Source organism: Mauremys mutica, chromosome 7, assembly GCF_020497125.1.
Source record: "Mauremys mutica isolate MM-2020 ecotype Southern chromosome 7, ASM2049712v1, whole genome shotgun sequence".
NCBI classification, from domain to species: domain Eukaryota; kingdom Metazoa; phylum Chordata; order Testudines; family Geoemydidae; genus Mauremys; species Mauremys mutica.
In genome coordinates, this window is record NC_059078.1 from 38532920 (window position 1) to 38549688 (window position 16769).

Here is a 16769-nt window from a genome sequence, read left to right on the forward strand (position 1 = left end):
TTAGCATAAGTTTGTAGATGTAATAAATATTTAGTTTACATTTGTATCATGCTAGATCTCTCCTGGAGTTCAGGAAAGAATGTTTTTTCATTTGCTTAGAAATTAAATATTAATAGAATTATTTTGCTTATTACTACTGATTTATATTTTCCTCCAAGTGTGAGGCTCATGAAATCTTTGTGATTGTTCCATCAATCTGAAGGCTTGCAGTATGTTCTAAAGGAGATCTTGAAACAATTTTGGTTGAAGTTTCATAAATACTTTAGATATTTGCTGCTAGTGGACGGTCACTAATACATGCATGTAAGTGTGTGGGACTCACCCCTGCTGCGCCTCCTGCTGGTCTCTTCCAGAATTACACCTGCCAGCCCCCTTGTAGCACCCTCTGCAGGCCAGTATCCCATTGCTGCTTGGCCCCCCATGTCACTCCTTGGACTCCGGTGCCCCTTTATCTGGGATGCTACCCCTTTATCTGGGATGCTGCCCACTGGCAGTACACCCCTCAGTCTCAGGGTCTCCCGTCCCCAGGGAACCCCCATCCCCACCTCACCTCAGTCGTACGCTACTGCCAGTCACCAACTAGCCTCTGGTCCCTGGGGCAGACTGCAGTATAAGCCACTCATCACAGGCAAGGGGGTTTTGGACCTACAGCCTTTCTCTGCAACCCAGTACCTCTGTGGGGCCTTGGACAAGGCCCGGCAGCCTGGGGAGTTGCCAGCCTGGAGCTCCCCAGCCCTGCCTCACTCTAGGTACCCTGAGCTTCCCAGCAGCCAGGTGTGTGTGTGTGTGTGTGTGTGTGTGTGTCTCTCTCTCTCTCTGAAAGCAGAGAGAGACTGACTGCTCCTGGTCCACTGCCCTCTTATAAGGGCTAACTAAGGCCTGATTTGGGCGTGGCCCAGCTGTGGCTACTTCCCCAATCAGGCCAGGTTTTCTCCCACGACAGCCCTCTCCCAGGGCTGTTTTAAGCCCTTCAGGGCAGGAGCAGGGTTACTGCCCCGTTACAATGCACTTCAGAATGTCTAATCTGTACTGCTTAATTTAAAGAGTAGTGACTTCTGTTTGTTTTAGCTCCGACCAGTTCATATTCTTATTTATTGAGGTACAATCCATAGCGGTGCAGTTGTTTTAATAGTACAGTACAACAAATTTGTTCTAGGGACAGGCCTTAGAGTTGAGTTCATTTTAATTCAGTTACACCTAAAGATACTGATTTTGTTACTCTTTTCCTTACCAAAGGTATCTCTTTTTAAACTCTAATTCTCCTAAGAAGACTTTGAACTAGTACAGACGTGAAAAAGTGTTATGAATCTTCACTTATGTATGCAACTGTCCCTTACACCCTTCTTTCTCACACAGTCCTGTTGAAGTGATACTGGCAAGCATATAGATGAGTGGCAATGCCAGCCATTGAATCAGTGGTTTGAAGCTCTTCATCCATTTTCCTTCTATTCCTGGCAACCATGTTGGCAAGGCCTGATGTCTGGAATCTCATCCCTAGTACATTTGTGTAACATTGATGTTAATTTTTCCTATCATCGTGCTAGCTGAAAGCCAGTGATTGGTAGTTCAGACTTTAGAAAAGGAGATAATGTATCAATACTCCAGAAGCTTCCAGGTAATCACTAAATGATGTTTAATTAGTAAAGGATACTTGTTGCTTTTTGTAATAGTCTTGCTGCTTTAAAAAGGAAACTGTGGATCCTAAAACACCTACAGTCCAGCCTTTAACAAGCTAATCTATACCATACTGTTAAAGTGAGAGTAATTTATATCCAGGGTGGTGGTCATTACTTAGCTGGCACACTGTTTGTTTGCTAACATTATTTGGCAGAGTACACAGTCATAACAAAGAATTTCAACCCACCTAACAGGACTGTCCTTCATCTATCTCGGCCAGTGTGGTTTTCAAATTGAGCTTGAGCTCTATATTTTTGTTTGTTGTTAAATGCCCTATTTAGGTTTTGAAAATGTGCCTGTATAATTTCTGAAGTCTGTGGGGAGATTTCTGGTCTGTTTTCTATTAGAGATGGCACCATCATTTGATTTATTTTTCCTCCTAGCTGGAGTCTGTATAGTCTTGTGGAACTGAAAACTTTGAAAGTTTTATATTTAGTTGCTCTTAAGGAGCAATTGTATGTTGATATTTTTGAGTTTGGAAACTTTATCTGAAATAAAATCACACTTCATTATATTGATGGCAATGAAGAATTCAGAGAGAGGTTTCTGTGAGACAAACATACATTCTATTGAATGTTGACAAATACATGTCAGTTAGATGTACCAAGGGACTTTTCTGCTTCTGCTTTTCATTTTATTTCAATCTCAAGGACTGGGTGGGGGTTAATAGGTAAAATATTGCAAACTAAATAATCTCTGTTTCTGAAGTTCCATTGAAGTCCACACACATGCTTGAGTGTTGTCCTAAATAAGAGATGCTTGTTGAGAATTGGAAACTAAATTTGCCTCATGTTTTATGGAGGCTTTGCTGTAATTACGTGCAAGCAACCTTTATATGTTGACATCCATTGTTTGGTGCAGTGGCTGTTAACCAGACAACAGCAAATATTAACCACTGCTCCACTTCACTGTAAATGCAGCTGTTTAATAGTGCCGTGGTTCTCAACCTGCAGGGGTGTGTGTACCCTGGGGGGGGTACACAAAAGTCTTCCCGAGGTACATCAACTCATCTAGATATTTGCCTAGTTTTACAACAGGCTATATAAAAAGCACTAGCAAAGCCAGTACAAACTAAAATTTCATACAGACAATGACTTGCTTATACTGCTGTATGCACTGAAATGTAAGTAATAGAAAGTAAGCATTTTTTCAATAATAGTTGCTGTTACACTTTTTTGTACTTGCTTACAAAATCAGACATACAAGTAGTTTTTAAGTGAGGTGAAACTTGGGCATACGCAAGACAAATCAGACTCCTGAAAGGGGTACAGTAGTCTGGAAAGGTTTAGAGCCGCTGTGATAGTGCATACGTTAATCCTGAACATGAGTACATGACTGGAAGTGAAGAATACCCCCTCTACTGTAGCTACAGGGGAAGTTTGGGAAAGTGGCTTAATTTCAACATTCCAGAATATTTGGGCTAACCCCTTACTCTTACAAAAAATTGATACGGGATCCTTAATGACCAGAAGCTCTTACAACCTCTTATGGCTCAATCCCCAAAAACGTTTGCAGTTGTGTATGTCCATGTGCATTATTTTAAGTCTGTCTTCTGCATCATCTGGTGGAAAAATTTAAGGGGGAAGGAGGGAGACCTACCGTATTTTCCGGCGTATAAGACGGGTTTTGGGGCTAAAAAACAACCCCCAAAAATCGGGGGTCGTCTTATACGCCGGGTATAAACTCCCGACCGCGGCTGGGATTTAAAAGGCTCTGCGCTGTCCGCCGCAGCGGGCAGCGCAGAGCCCTCTGACTTCCCGCCGCGGCTAGGATTTAAAAGGCTCTGGGCTCCCCGCCGCAGCGGGCAGCGCAGAGCCTTTTACACCCCAGCCGCGGCCGGGAGTCAGAGGGCTCTGGGCTGCCCGCTGCGGCGGGGAGCCCAGAGCCTTTTAAATCCTAGCCGTGGCTGGGGTGTAAAAGGCTCTGCGCTGCCCGCTGCGGCGGGGAGCCCAGAGCCTTTTAAATCCTAGCTGCGGCTGGGATTTAAAAGTCTCTGGGCTGTCCACCGCGGCGGGCAGCGTAGAGCCCTCTGACTCCCCGCCGCAGCTAGGATTTAAAAGGCTCTGGGCTCCCCGCCGCGGCGGGCAGCCCAGAGCCCTCTGACTTCCCCCCGCAGAAGGGGGGGGTCGTCTTATACGGCAAGTATATGGCAAAACTAATTTTTTAATGAAAAAATTAGGGGGTCGTCTTATACGCCCCGTCGCCTTATACGCCGGAATATACGGTACCCACCAAGTAATCCTGGATTCATATTAAAAGCTGAAAGACACTTGTTGTCCAAGTGCTCACGAGTATGTCTTCAAACAGATTCTGAAACGAGGGTAGAATTGTGACCATTAACTTTTACTACAGATGTGACTCATCACCCAGAGGGCTGTTATAAGAGGTTGGCTATATGCAAGAACCTGCATTTTGTTTGTAACATGATGGGTTGGGATAGGAAATATGTAAAGCATCTTATTACATAAGATTCCAGTCTCAAGGCTCAAGTGGGTGGGGTTCATTAGAGTACTCACTGGAGGGAGAATATGAAGAATATCTCTTAATGTTCAACAGCTGCAAGAGGCTGTACTGGTTGGCAAGCAGATAGATCCGGCTGGCTTTTCTGACTGCAGTGCCAATACAGCAAAGGAGCCCTGCAGGGATATAACAACTGCTTTACTGCTGATACTCCACCTGCCATACTGTTATAGTGAGAATACATTGATTTCATTGGAATGGCAGAACATAATTTTTACATACATCAACTTCAGTATTACAGGTTTGTGTTTTCTTGGTGTAGGGTACCCTAGTAGCTTGGGCAGTAGTCAACAGGGTCATATTTTTTTTAGGCGATTTTAATATTATTTGGGACAGGAACTATCTTTTTTTTCTGTTTTACTGTGCCTAGCACAATAGAGTCCTAATCCATGACCGAAGCTCCTAGATGGTACCATAATGCAAATAACAGATTATTTTTCTTGACTGCAGTACTCTAGAGTCTATATGCATGCAACTATTTATATTTTAATTTGAAAAGTATTGTGTATGATACGTATGATACATATTCCAAACAAAGTTCTCTGTTAATGTTTGGGTTGAACAGTTAGGTACTCAAGTGAATAAATGCAAAAATTAAGATTGCATGCACCTCCTTAACTCAACCTTTTCCTGCATGTCCATTATTATAGTTTTTAATGACACAATTCCATTGTTTCTGCGATTTATCATACTTTTTCTACAGTGTTCAGTACTCAAGTAATAACTTGTAACTGTTTGTATCTACACTTGCACTTCTTTCATTATATTAATTGTCCAGTATTTCTTTGACTTAAAATATTATTTAAAATACTTTTATATGAAATTGATTACCACTTAAGGTATATTTTAATAATTGAATGAGATGTAAATCATCTTCTTTTCACCTTTCCAAAGATGCTATTCAGTGGATGATACCCTTAACTCTGAATCTAAGTTGCCTATCTGTGTCAGCAAGCTGTCACTCTTCTGTTATACTGAAGTATGTTTAGCAAATATGGTTAGCACAGTTCTGCATGATAATATGCATACATAAGTTTGTAGAAAAGGTAGTATATAGTTTAGATTACCTTTTGATGCATACGTTCAAGGAGGCATAACTATAGTTGTGCAGCCTTAAAATCTTGATTTTCAGACTTCTGAGTGCTTAACCCTGTAACTTCACTGTTCTGATCGTAATGTAGGGAATTTATTGTATTTTTTTTAAATAAAAAACTGGGGGGAGGAGGTAAGACGTACGTAAAAAACTTCACTCTCCGGGACCTCAAAGCTTTGCTGGCTTGCCAAAAATGAGCAATACTTTGTTTTAAATTTCATAATTTGGTACAGTATGGTTAAACACAGCAGAACATCATGTCCCTTTTACATTGGGCCCAAAAGAGAGGACCCCTTTTCTGCAAACTTTAGGAACTCATTAACTAAAGGTGCATCTTGCAAAGTACACAGAAATAGACCCTCAGCCCTTCACACCCAGAATGTGCACAAGTACTGAGGCAATGGCTACTTTAGATTTCTGGCTCAGCCCTTGCACACCTTCATGAAAACTAGCCATGCGTGCAGGTGCAATGTCCTTCCTTACACACGTAATGAAGAAGTGATATGCAGCATTCTACTCCAAAAAGCTCAAATCAGAACAAATTTTTACCGCAATACTCAGAGGCACTTTTCCTCAGAGAACTATTACCTTGCCAAATTTCATCTTTCAGTTCATGGCTCTTTCAATTGCAGGACTGTTTTAAGAGAAAAGTTCAAGATTTTTTTTTTTTATTGGGAGAAGCATAATTTTTTCATTCAGGTCCTAATCATCTTCTCGACCTCTGCCCCAATAGCTGGTAGTCCTAGCTGGTTGGACTCAGGATCCCCTCACAGTTGTCAGCTAGTGACGGCCCTGGCCCCTTATCTCCCTGCTCTGACTTCCCCAGACCGTCCTTTTAGTGTTCGGCTCTGCCTTTGCTGGGCCAGCATGTTCTGCTGCATTACTTATGGTCTCCATCAACTTTTTGGCATCCACGCCCATGTCGTCATGCTCTCCCAATCAGCAGAATTCATGCAGTGGGTGTTGGAGAGAAGGGACATGGCAATGCTTGACAAGCTGTTCAACAGGGATATGCAATGCAAATGCCTCCTGAGTTATCACTGCAGGTATCTTCAGAAGTGTTAGGAGTAACAGGCTGCAACTTGGTCCCCTGGCATAATCAGATATGTTTGCATACATATATAATATTATAACTTCACAGTCCTTTACTCATTTTGACTCTTATTGTCATCAGAAGACTTCCAGGTGAACAGTACCTACCCTGCCTTGAATCATGCATTATCATTCTTAAGTATCAGAGGGGTAGCCGTGTTAGTCTGGATCTGTAAAAGCAACAAAGAATCCTGTGGCACCTTATAGACTAACAGACGTTTTGCAGCATGAGCTTTCGTGGGTGAATACCCACTTCTTCAGATGCAAGTCAGTCTTAGCTATTGCTATCCACGGAATTTGTCAATTTTGTCTGTCTCACGTGCCATCAGCCTCTATTAGCTACTATATCATGAATCTGTCAAGAAAATGAAAAATTAGCTATCTGTTGTTGCAATACAAATAGCCTTTGGTCACCTTTCCAGGGAAATACTTTATCTGGAGATTTGCTTAAGGCTTTCTCAAGAATTAAATAGTAGTTTCTCTTCCTAAGTTCTATTTGTCTTGTTTTTTTTTTTCCTTAGGGTTCAAGAAATCAGTGACTTACAGTATGAAGAAAATGTATAAAATGACAAAAGGATGTCTGAGGAAGACTTCCTGATGTCCAAGTTGTGTACATACTATGTATAGGTAAATAAACAGACCTCTTTTTCTCTGAAAATATTGTGCAATTGGTACCTGTTGCTTTACCTACCTACGTAAACTGTGGATAGGTGGCAATAATTATTCTATGTATATACAACTACTTTCTGACATGGGGTGCGGATCTCATTGGGTGCAGATAATTTGCTAAAGGCTGAGGGAATTCATTTCCAAGTATACTTAAGGTTTTCCTGCATATATTAGAGATTCGACTCTGAAATACATTTGCCAGAAATGCTTGTTTGCACATCTGAAAGCAAAAAACTAAAAGTCCTGTATGTTTGATAGAATCTGGACTATTTTGGAAAAGAAAACTTTCTTCTCTAGCTTTGTCCTGTTCTCATCTCCAGCCTCTTCTGAGGAGTTTATAGAATTGTGGGGTCCAGTTGAGTTTTAACTAGATATTAAAACTTTCCCCATACAATGCTTTATTTTTTACATAAATCCATTTGAGCACACATGTATTTTAAGAGTGCAATATTACTCTGTAACCCTTCTGCAGAGTGGGATCCATCAAGAATACATTTTTCTCTCCCACAACCCAGAAAATACTTAATGAGAGAGAAGCATTTTGGAGGATATATTTCACTGTCTGTGCCATGTCTGGGAGCGTAGGTAACTGAAGAATTACGAGCCGGTAAGGTATCTTAAAGGTCAGCCATTCTTGGCAATCCTTTTAGTTGACAGCAACATAACTCACAACCAAGTAGTGGCAGGGAGGTTATATTTCAAAACAAGGTCAATTTTCATTAAGCTTCTGGGTCCAGTAATGTGTAAGTTATGCAATATATTTTAAGTGTTCTGCACTACCAACTCACAAAGTACTTTAAAATCAGCCTGGTTAAAATCATGGAAATTGTTGTTAGTTACAGTATAAACTAATTGATTAATGTAAACTGTAAAATGTGTGTGAAAATACTGGCCATAAGAATAGAACCTATTCTCCAATTAATCAGATCAGCTTTACAAAAGATTCAACTACCATATTCCTATTACTTGTCAATAAGTAATTAAATATGCGGTCACTGGAGGCATTGACCTTTTAATGTAAAGAGAATCTTTGATATGGTGTATTAGGAGTATCTGCTGTAGATAATGGGAATGTTTGAGAATACCTTTTTCTCTTTGGATCAAGTGGCTTTACTTACTTATCCAAAAATGGCTTTTCTTAACAGGTGTTCTCCATATGAAGGGTCTTGACAAGGGGCATCCTTTTTCTCACTATTTGATCTGGTTTTAAAGCCAGTAGCAGTTGCAATAAGGGAAAAACAATAATATAAAGAGGTTAGGAATTTAAAAGTAACTTTCCCACAGACTATATCTTTTTGTTGCATAACCTTAATTTCTGAAATTTATCATTTGATTTCATTTTAATTGGAAGTTTTAGGAAAATCTTAAATTACAAAAGGAATTGAGGGTGTAAAACCAGCTGTTACCTAGTTCCAAGGAGTAATTTAAGCATATCATGCAGCTTGGAAATTTGAGTGGGAAGCTGAGGAAATAACGTACTGTAACATGGCTCATTAATTCAGTTCTGCTTTCATCACCATTGAACAGATGTTACAATCTATGATTTTAAAATTCTGAAGAGCTTAAAGTGGTTCAGTTTTAAATCTAGAGTCAGTAAATAAAACTAGATTGTTCCATTGAAAGCTTTATTGGAATAAGACTGGTAATACAGTGAATATCCTCCCAAAGCCATTGTTCCTATTAACTGCCTTTCCTATATGTATATTCCTAGCATTTTGTCACCCAACAGTAGTTGGTTACAAATCTTGGAATAGGGTCAAGGAAACCGGATAAACATTTCTGTAGAGTGTGTACTTTTTGATAGTGGTAGGCTTTAGGTTTCCAAACTTCCAGGAATACAATGTTTCCATATTGATTGTTTCGGGGGGGGGGAGAGTAGAGATTGGCTGAAAACCCATTCCTTCCATGAGTTGCCAAAATTATAATAGTAAGTCTCTGCTTCATACTATTAGATATGTTAGAGAGGCTCAGAAAGTTGGTTTGCAGCTGCTTCTGTACCCTGTGGAGAGAGACCATGAATCAGTAAGCCTAGGATATTCAGAAATGCAAGAGAAAAGTGAAACTGGGAAAACAGGTTAGTCTCCAAGCACAAAGAAAAAGAATATCATCCTCACATAACAGGCGAAAGGTACTGTCATCCTTGCATCATCTTTAAATAGAAAATAATTGGCACTACTTTTAACTGTGGCATATTCTGCAACAAAAGTTATTCAGATTAGGAAACAGTTGTATACCTAGGTATAGCATTGTGCTTCAGGGGTAGTAAGAGGACAAAGTCCCCTCTCTGAAGAGTTCACAATCTAAGTAAGTGGCATACACAAGGAGGATGGGGTTGAGATGTAACAAAAGACAACCCAGTGGAGCTGGGACACATAACTAGTTAGTTCCTCAGGTTTTTGTTGGATGTTTTGGAGGGTGAGGGGGGGTGGTAAAAATAAAGGTTCTTCTTGATAGCCTGCTAGTCTTGTGTACAAAATATCACTTATCTTAACCAAAAATAGATATGGAACAAATACTTGAATAATCCCACAAATTATGTATTTTTGGAGTAAAATGAGTACAAATTTTCTGAAATCAATTGCTGATTTAAGAATGAGGCTTATTCGGCAGCAAATTCTTTTAAGAATGTTGGACACCATTCAGAATGGCAAAGGCAGGAATAGGAGATAATGGCAAGACAAATGCAAGCCTACTTCCTATGCTGTTCAAATATCCTGAAGTATGATGTTGGAGGGCTAGATGAGTGTGTAATCACCCCACTGGAAAGTTAAGTCCCAATTTGACAGTGTGCTGATGAGCCATCCTGCATTCCATTAAAGTGGAGGAAGTGCACCAGCCTGCAGGATTTAGTCCATGATAAATCATTCAGAAGAATGTATTTCTCCGTAGAATTGTATTTTCCTGTGTGTATGTGTATTCTGTTTTTGTAATCAAACTTTGAAAAAATAAAAATATTTTATATCAGGAAAATATCCATAGTGGTTTTGTGTGAAAAAATAATTTAGGTTCATAAGGTGCCTCTCACTGAACATGGGAGTGAAGATTGAAAGAATCTCAGTCACAAGAATCTACAAACTGAATGTATATTACCAGGTAATTCAAGTAGAGAACTAAAAAACTGCTCCAACAAATTAACCTATTTGTTGTATTCTCTTCATATTTCATATGGGATGTACCAGTTCTTCTTACCTGAGGGTGGTTTATAATTCTGTTACACTTAGAGGCCTCAGCAAAGATCAGGGTTCCACTGAGCTAGGCGTTGTACAAACACAAGGAAGTTTTACAAATGTGAAGAGCGTACTTTCTAAACAGACCAAACAAAGGGTGGGCAAAAGGAATATCAGTATCTAATCTAATTCACAGTGAGGTGAAGAAGGATTAAATGACGTGTCCAAGATTAAAAAAAAACAAAAACTGTTGAAGAGCTGAGATCTGAATCCAGATCCCCAGTCCAGTGCCTTGTCAGCGATATCAGATTTTGATCTGTAAAGTCCTGAATGCTTTGTCTCCCATTGCTTCAGTGACTGTCTCAGATTTCCTATACGCTGGTGCTGAGCCAGTTAAAATATTATGAGACAATTGAGCTAATATTTGGCTGAGAGCACTACTAGCAAAGCTCTTAAGCATATGCTTAACTCAATCCTTATTCACGTAAGGGCTTTGTTTCAATATGACGACATCAAAGATTTGATTCTAACTAAATTTCCATCCTTTGGTTACTTTCAGTTGTTTCTTTTTCTTTTTCTTTTTTTAAATAAGGCAAATAGGGAAGTATGAATAGACCCTTCACTAAAAAAATCCCATTAGGATGTTTTATATTGTAACATGCTCATATTTCACATATTCTTTTCATCAGAGTCCTCATTGACACAAGATCTTGGGATAAGCAATTGGCTATGTTTAAAGTGAGTGAGGAAATGCATTAAAGATGAGATTGAGCGGGGTGGGGGGGGAGAGTTACAGTTTCTAAACAAACCAGGAATCTAATAATGTTTTAATGTGGGATTGCTGTTTTGAGAGATGCCCATTCATGAAAAATGGTTCAAAACTTTAGAAATAACTTGATCTAATCTGTGAGAGTGAGGTTTGATCCCAGTTCCTGCTATAGAGCAGAGCTGTCTTCATTGTGAGCCTACTTAGCTGAGCAAGGGCATATGTTTAATAAATAATGTTCTCTGGGGGGGATGTATTGCTCTGTGCTCAACAGCTAAGTAAACATTTTTATGTTCAACAGATGTTTTGTATAGAGCCAAACCCTCCAAAGCTTTAAAAAGCATGCCCCTGCCAGTGGCTCAGTCTCTTTCACATTACAGGTGTTACTTTATTGTAGAGCTTGGCTGTAACTTGAGTTGGTTTTATTTGTCTTAAATGACTGAAGTATGCAGTGCATATCTTTGCTTGGCTTTGTGGTGAACTTTCTTTGTGCACAACAACAGAATGGGCCATTCCTTATCCTCCAAGGAGAGGATTAAAAATCCCAGTTTGAGCATGCCTAGTTTACTCCATCTGTTGATACATTACAAATATTCCAGTCTATGTAGTAAATCTTGTAAGAGAGACTTGAAAAACTTCTCTTTTGGTTGGTGTAGGCAGAAAGCTTTTCTTTCAATGGGTTCTGCTCTGTAAATCATTTATCTTTGTGCTTTTAAAAGTGTCCTACCTTTCCCCTTGAGGCCATTGGTCTTGCATGTATTTAGCTTTTTGGCAGAAAGCCATGAATGAATCATAGGCAAGTGCAGCACACATTCTGAGCTCCTCTCTTTTGTACAGTTAAAGTTTAACATTTAATTTTTCTTATATTTTTCTATGTATTTCAGATATTTTTGTTGCTTTTGAAGTTCCCAGCAAGGGTTAGAAATGACACCTTGTAGTTTACAGCTGTAATTCACTAAAATAACTAGCAATCATGGCGTGGAAAGCTAGTTTTAGGAGAACATGTACTGGTAACTGTCTTCAGTGTGATAAGGTGTATTTGCCCTTCTACAATGTTAGTGACTTCGTCTACTTCAAATTTTCATTTGTGTACTTTGTTTTATTGCTCTCTCTCCTGCCTAAACCATGCCATCCTCCCATTCTCCTGCATGTTTCCCTGCTGCTTGGTTGCATCTCACCTGGATTTAATTTCCAGCTATTTCATTCACTTCTCCCCAAAACATTCATTTCCCTGGTCTCTGGTAGCTCCAGATCTTGTTTCCCCCACCTCATCATCCTGTATGAGCAGTGTGCCTAGTTGAGGCAGTTAGGCGGGTGGCTCCTCATTTCCAGGTGCTTTATCAGGCATCCATGCTTTCTTCTCAGTGAAAGACACCGGTAGAAGCTACTAGACACTATCGTAGGTGAATCAGCACGATGGGACCAGCTAGCTCTCCTCACACCGGGCAAGAGCTCTGCAGACCACAATTTGAGAAACACTATAGTAAACTCTATTCTGTCTGGACAGATAAAGGGAACTTTAAATCAAGATTTCTCAGACCAGAGCTGGCAAAGTAGCAAAGATAAGTTGAGTGGAGAAGTCCCTATCCAGATGCAGCATCTATGTCTGTTAGAGCCCCACTTCTCTCTGCACACACCCATCTCAGGAATGGGCCTCTTTGTCAACAAAAAGTTGGTCTCATGAACAACCATCTAAACAATACTTCTGTACCCTGATCCTAGCTGTGCAGTGACAACCATACTACAGATGGTTACATTTTATGTAATATAGCATATTATGTATGAAATTGGCCAGCTGCTCCGGAGAGGATGCTCACTTAACTAATATCTCCAGTCCATCAAAGCTGGGTGGTTTTCCCCCTGCTTAAGTCCTCTTTTTGTTGCAGCAATAAGTAGGACATAATTGAGATTTGCCAGTTCCTCCAGGTGTTTAGCCATATGAAGCTTCAACGATCTAATGCTATATTTAGAGTATCCGAAGTTGAAATTGAAGTGCAGGCTCTTTTTAATGTCCTCACCTATGCCTGGGGAGTTCTCTCCTTTGGCATACTTTATCTGTTGACTTTTGCATGTCAGTGCATTTGACTAACAGACTGAGTAAGGTATTGGGGGTAGCCGTGTTACTCTGTATCCGCAAAAACAAGGAGTCCAGTGGCACCTTAAAGACTGTTGAGTAAGGTAGCTGCAGGATTAGTTAAAAAGCAGATTAACTTTCCATGGCCCTTCCATAATATCCTGTAGTTTCAGCATGTGCATTGATGCTTTTGAGCAAATAGCCTTGTCAGAGAAAATCGTAGAGGATCTATCTTGGTACTTTTACATCATTTCAATAGAAAATGAATCTTTTCCATTACCTGCAACTTGAGTAGAGGGTGAATAAATCGAAGTATCCCTTCCCTTCCCCCTCCTTCTCTCATAACTATCATGCCAGGAGGCACCAAAGGACTACTACTCTCGGGAGGATGCCTTTTCCTATTAGATATTTTTAAATTGCCAACATGCTCTGGTGATCAATGTGGGGTTAATGTTTGTGAAGTTATGAGATCCGTTGTAAGATGTTCAAAAAGTGCAAAGTATTATTACCTTTCCTTTCAAGGCAATGTGAACCACCTTTTAGTTGGACCTATTTTCTGCAAGTGTGGAAAGGTTTATTCTTTTGTATGTTATCTTTTGCTGGAAGAAATAAAGTGTGGCTTGGTTTGTATAGCTAGTGGCATAAAATGTCTGCCACACTCACTATTTCAGCTGTGCCACAAAGATTTGCAATTGATAAAATTTCATTTTACCATATTTTGAAATTATAAATTGGCTGTAACAAAACCTTTAACTGGACATGATTACAGGTAACAGGCTGTAAGCATCTTGCTCTTGTTTCTCCTATGTTTTTTGTGGATTTTTACTCAGGTGCATTAAATTGAGTAAATTTAAGACTAGATTAAGCTGTAATAAATGAAAACAAAGTTTGAGATCAGATATAAGTGTATTCACAAAAAAGAACATTGCAGGTAACCCTTGGAACCTAGTCCAGAATCTTATGTCTCGGTGTCTTCAGAATCCAGTCATCTGATCAAATCTTGGTCTGTAATCAGACTTTTACACCATTTTCTGGCACTTCAAACAAACAAACAACCCTACCCCCTCCGAAGTACATGCAGTGGCAAATCCTGATATCTGAAGGGCTAAAATCTGACCTGATTTACACTCCATGCAACCCTGTTGACTTTAAAGGACTCCCATAAGTTTTAAGTCAGGGTAGGAAATGGCTCCTAGAGGTGGTCCTTTTAATAGCAGTTGTAGGCAATAACATCATCAGTCCTGCTCATTTTGCTTCAATTGCTTTTCCATTATGCCATAGGAGTCTCTCTAAAATCCTGGATCTGCTACTGAATGCATGGACATCCTGCTTTATGATATAAAGAAAGGAGAGCTAATGAACCAGCTATATGTCTCACTCCTTGCCTAACAGAACTGTTCCTGTATGTTTTCAGTCCTACACTATACAGACAGTCTGTTTTTTGTGATATTTGGTAAAGTCAGATGTTTGGAACTCCAAGCAGATTTTTATTTATTTATGTATTTATTTTATTTTTGCTGAAATCTTGCTAGTCTCTTGCTCTCCATTGCCTCAGCAGTCTGGGGCTTAGGTATCTGTTCTGGCCACTGTGAGATCTCACAATCTATCATTTATTCTTAACCACCCTTATTTTAGTTTTCTTATGCTTTGCTTTTTGTTACCTTTAAATAATGTATACTAAATAGTCACTTCCCTTTTTCTGCTTTATTTGGGAATGCCTCTTCAAGTAAAAAGGAGTCTTTTAAAATCCTGCTTCATATTTTACCTGTAGTGGGCCATTTGGAAAAGTGGAAACTTCCGTCTAGTATTATAACATAGCTCTTACATCCACTTGCAAAATGTGCTGGCTTTAGCAACTGGGGGAAAGGAGGAAGAAGGGGACACAGGTGACAGATGCAAGTCATGTCACTTACAGCACTTCTGGAAGACACTGATAATATGGTGATGAGGGCAGTATGAGAACTTGAATAGATTAGAATACCCCCTTGTTTTGATTGGATAAAATGCCTGAGCTTAGCTGTGCTCCAGACCAGCAGCAGCTGTACTGATTTAGTATAGGACTAGGGCTTGAAAGTAGTTGGGACATGCCCTTTCCCACCCCATTACTCCTGGCTCCGTGGCTTATGGAACTTTGAGCAAGTGCAAAAACCTTGGAGGGGCCCCTAATTGGCACTTCTGTCTTCATGTACAATAAGACTTTCTCTGAATTGATAGTTGTCCATAAAGATGGCGATGTTCAAAAGAGCGTCAAGGAATTAGGTGCCCAACTCCTGTTGAAGATGAATGATATTTGGATGCTTTGCTCCATTTGTCTTCTTTGAAAATCCCGGCTGTATTTGTTGCACACTTGCTCAGTGGTTTACAGGCATTGTGGTTGAAAAATTTTTAAAAAGTAAATTTTATGAGCAAGTATAGCTTTTTGGTGATACAGAATTTTCATCGCATCCTGCAATGAGGCAACCTATACATCCTTAACTTTATAATATTGCTACAGTAATTTTGTATCTGGCCAGAAAAGGCAACCTGTTCAGATTTGCTTGATCCTGGATCTTAATTACTGTACGATGGCTTGTCTTTTCTCCTGTATGAACATTAAGGTAAAAACAGTTAACTCATTGCATTTGTAGTTTGAGCTTAATTTTGGTTACGAAAGCTGTGCATTGCATAATAGAAACAGAAAAGGGATGGAGCTTGAAGAAATTTTCACAACGGTTTGTGTTTGTTGGTAAGTGCATGTTAAATAAGACTCTTGTAATCCAAAGACTGACTGTCCTGAACATTTAACTGCATCAAAGGCTAATTTTTTTAAAAGGCTTTTGTTTTTAAATTACGTCTGTATATCGTTTATAACATATCATTATACTGTCCTGTGTTTTACACTGAAGTCTCTATTTGAAGGATAGCTTCTAAAATAACAAAGTGGTCACTTTGTTAATTCTAATAAACATATTTTAAATAAAACTTTACAAAGAAACAAGGTTTTAACTGCAGAGAATGTTTTCAGTTTAATATTACAATTCCAAACAACGTTACAGTACTTCAACAAAAAGGGAAAACCAGTGAGTGTCTTGTATTTCAACAGCCTTTGATACCCATAGTACTTAGGACTGGACTTGCCTCTAATCTAGAACAAAACAAATAAGCCAGTTGTAGTCCAACATTATGATGCAGCAAAACTAGAGTGATTCCTGTTTCTATTGGACTCTGAAGTTACTTGGTAGTTCTCTTGAACACAGTGCTGCTGTTTTGTTCCTGCTCCAACTTAAAGTACACTGTCTCTTTTAATCTTCCTTAAGGGATGGAGTAGACCAGTGGGTCTCAGACTTTTGTATTGGTGACCCCTTTCACACAGTAAGCCTATGAGTAAAGCCCCCATATAAATTAAATTTCCCAGTGAATTCTAGGTATGGAGAATGAATTTTCATACCTGGTCCAAACTTTACACAGCGTTTCAGCTGCCCCCATCTCTTCAGCCCAGAAAGAACAACAGAGAGACAAAGGTAAAGTAAGCCTTCCCATTGCCTCTTTTGGTCAGGTGCCCACTCCTTTTTCTTTACTTGGGGACTTTTTAACCCTTTACAGGTAAAGCAAGCAGCCACCAAGAGGGACTTTATAGCTAACTGGCTGGCTGGGTGTCCATAAAAGGGTGCCCATCTCTCCCCCCCGCCTTCGTTTATCACAATAACAATTTACAGTTTGATCAACTTGTCT

At 39.6% G+C, this 16769-nt stretch overlaps 1 protein-coding gene across 4 annotated transcripts in view; it reads left to right on the forward strand.

The window, feature by feature from the left end:
* Positions 1–10013, forward strand: part of TAMM41 (TAM41 mitochondrial translocator assembly and maintenance homolog) — a 55634-nt gene extending 45621 nt beyond the window's left edge. For 2 of the 4 annotated variants that reach the window (XM_045025595.1, XM_045025592.1), the window contains exon 8: positions 6904–10013. In XM_045025595.1, coding sequence (XP_044881530.1) covers positions 6904–6980 — 77 coding nt within the window. In that variant the 3' untranslated portion in view covers positions 6981–10013. The remainder of the gene's footprint in view (positions 1–6903) is intronic. The other 2 variants (XM_045025593.1, XM_045025594.1) reach the window with 2 other exon arrangements.
* Positions 10014–16769: the final 6756 nt, after the last annotated feature.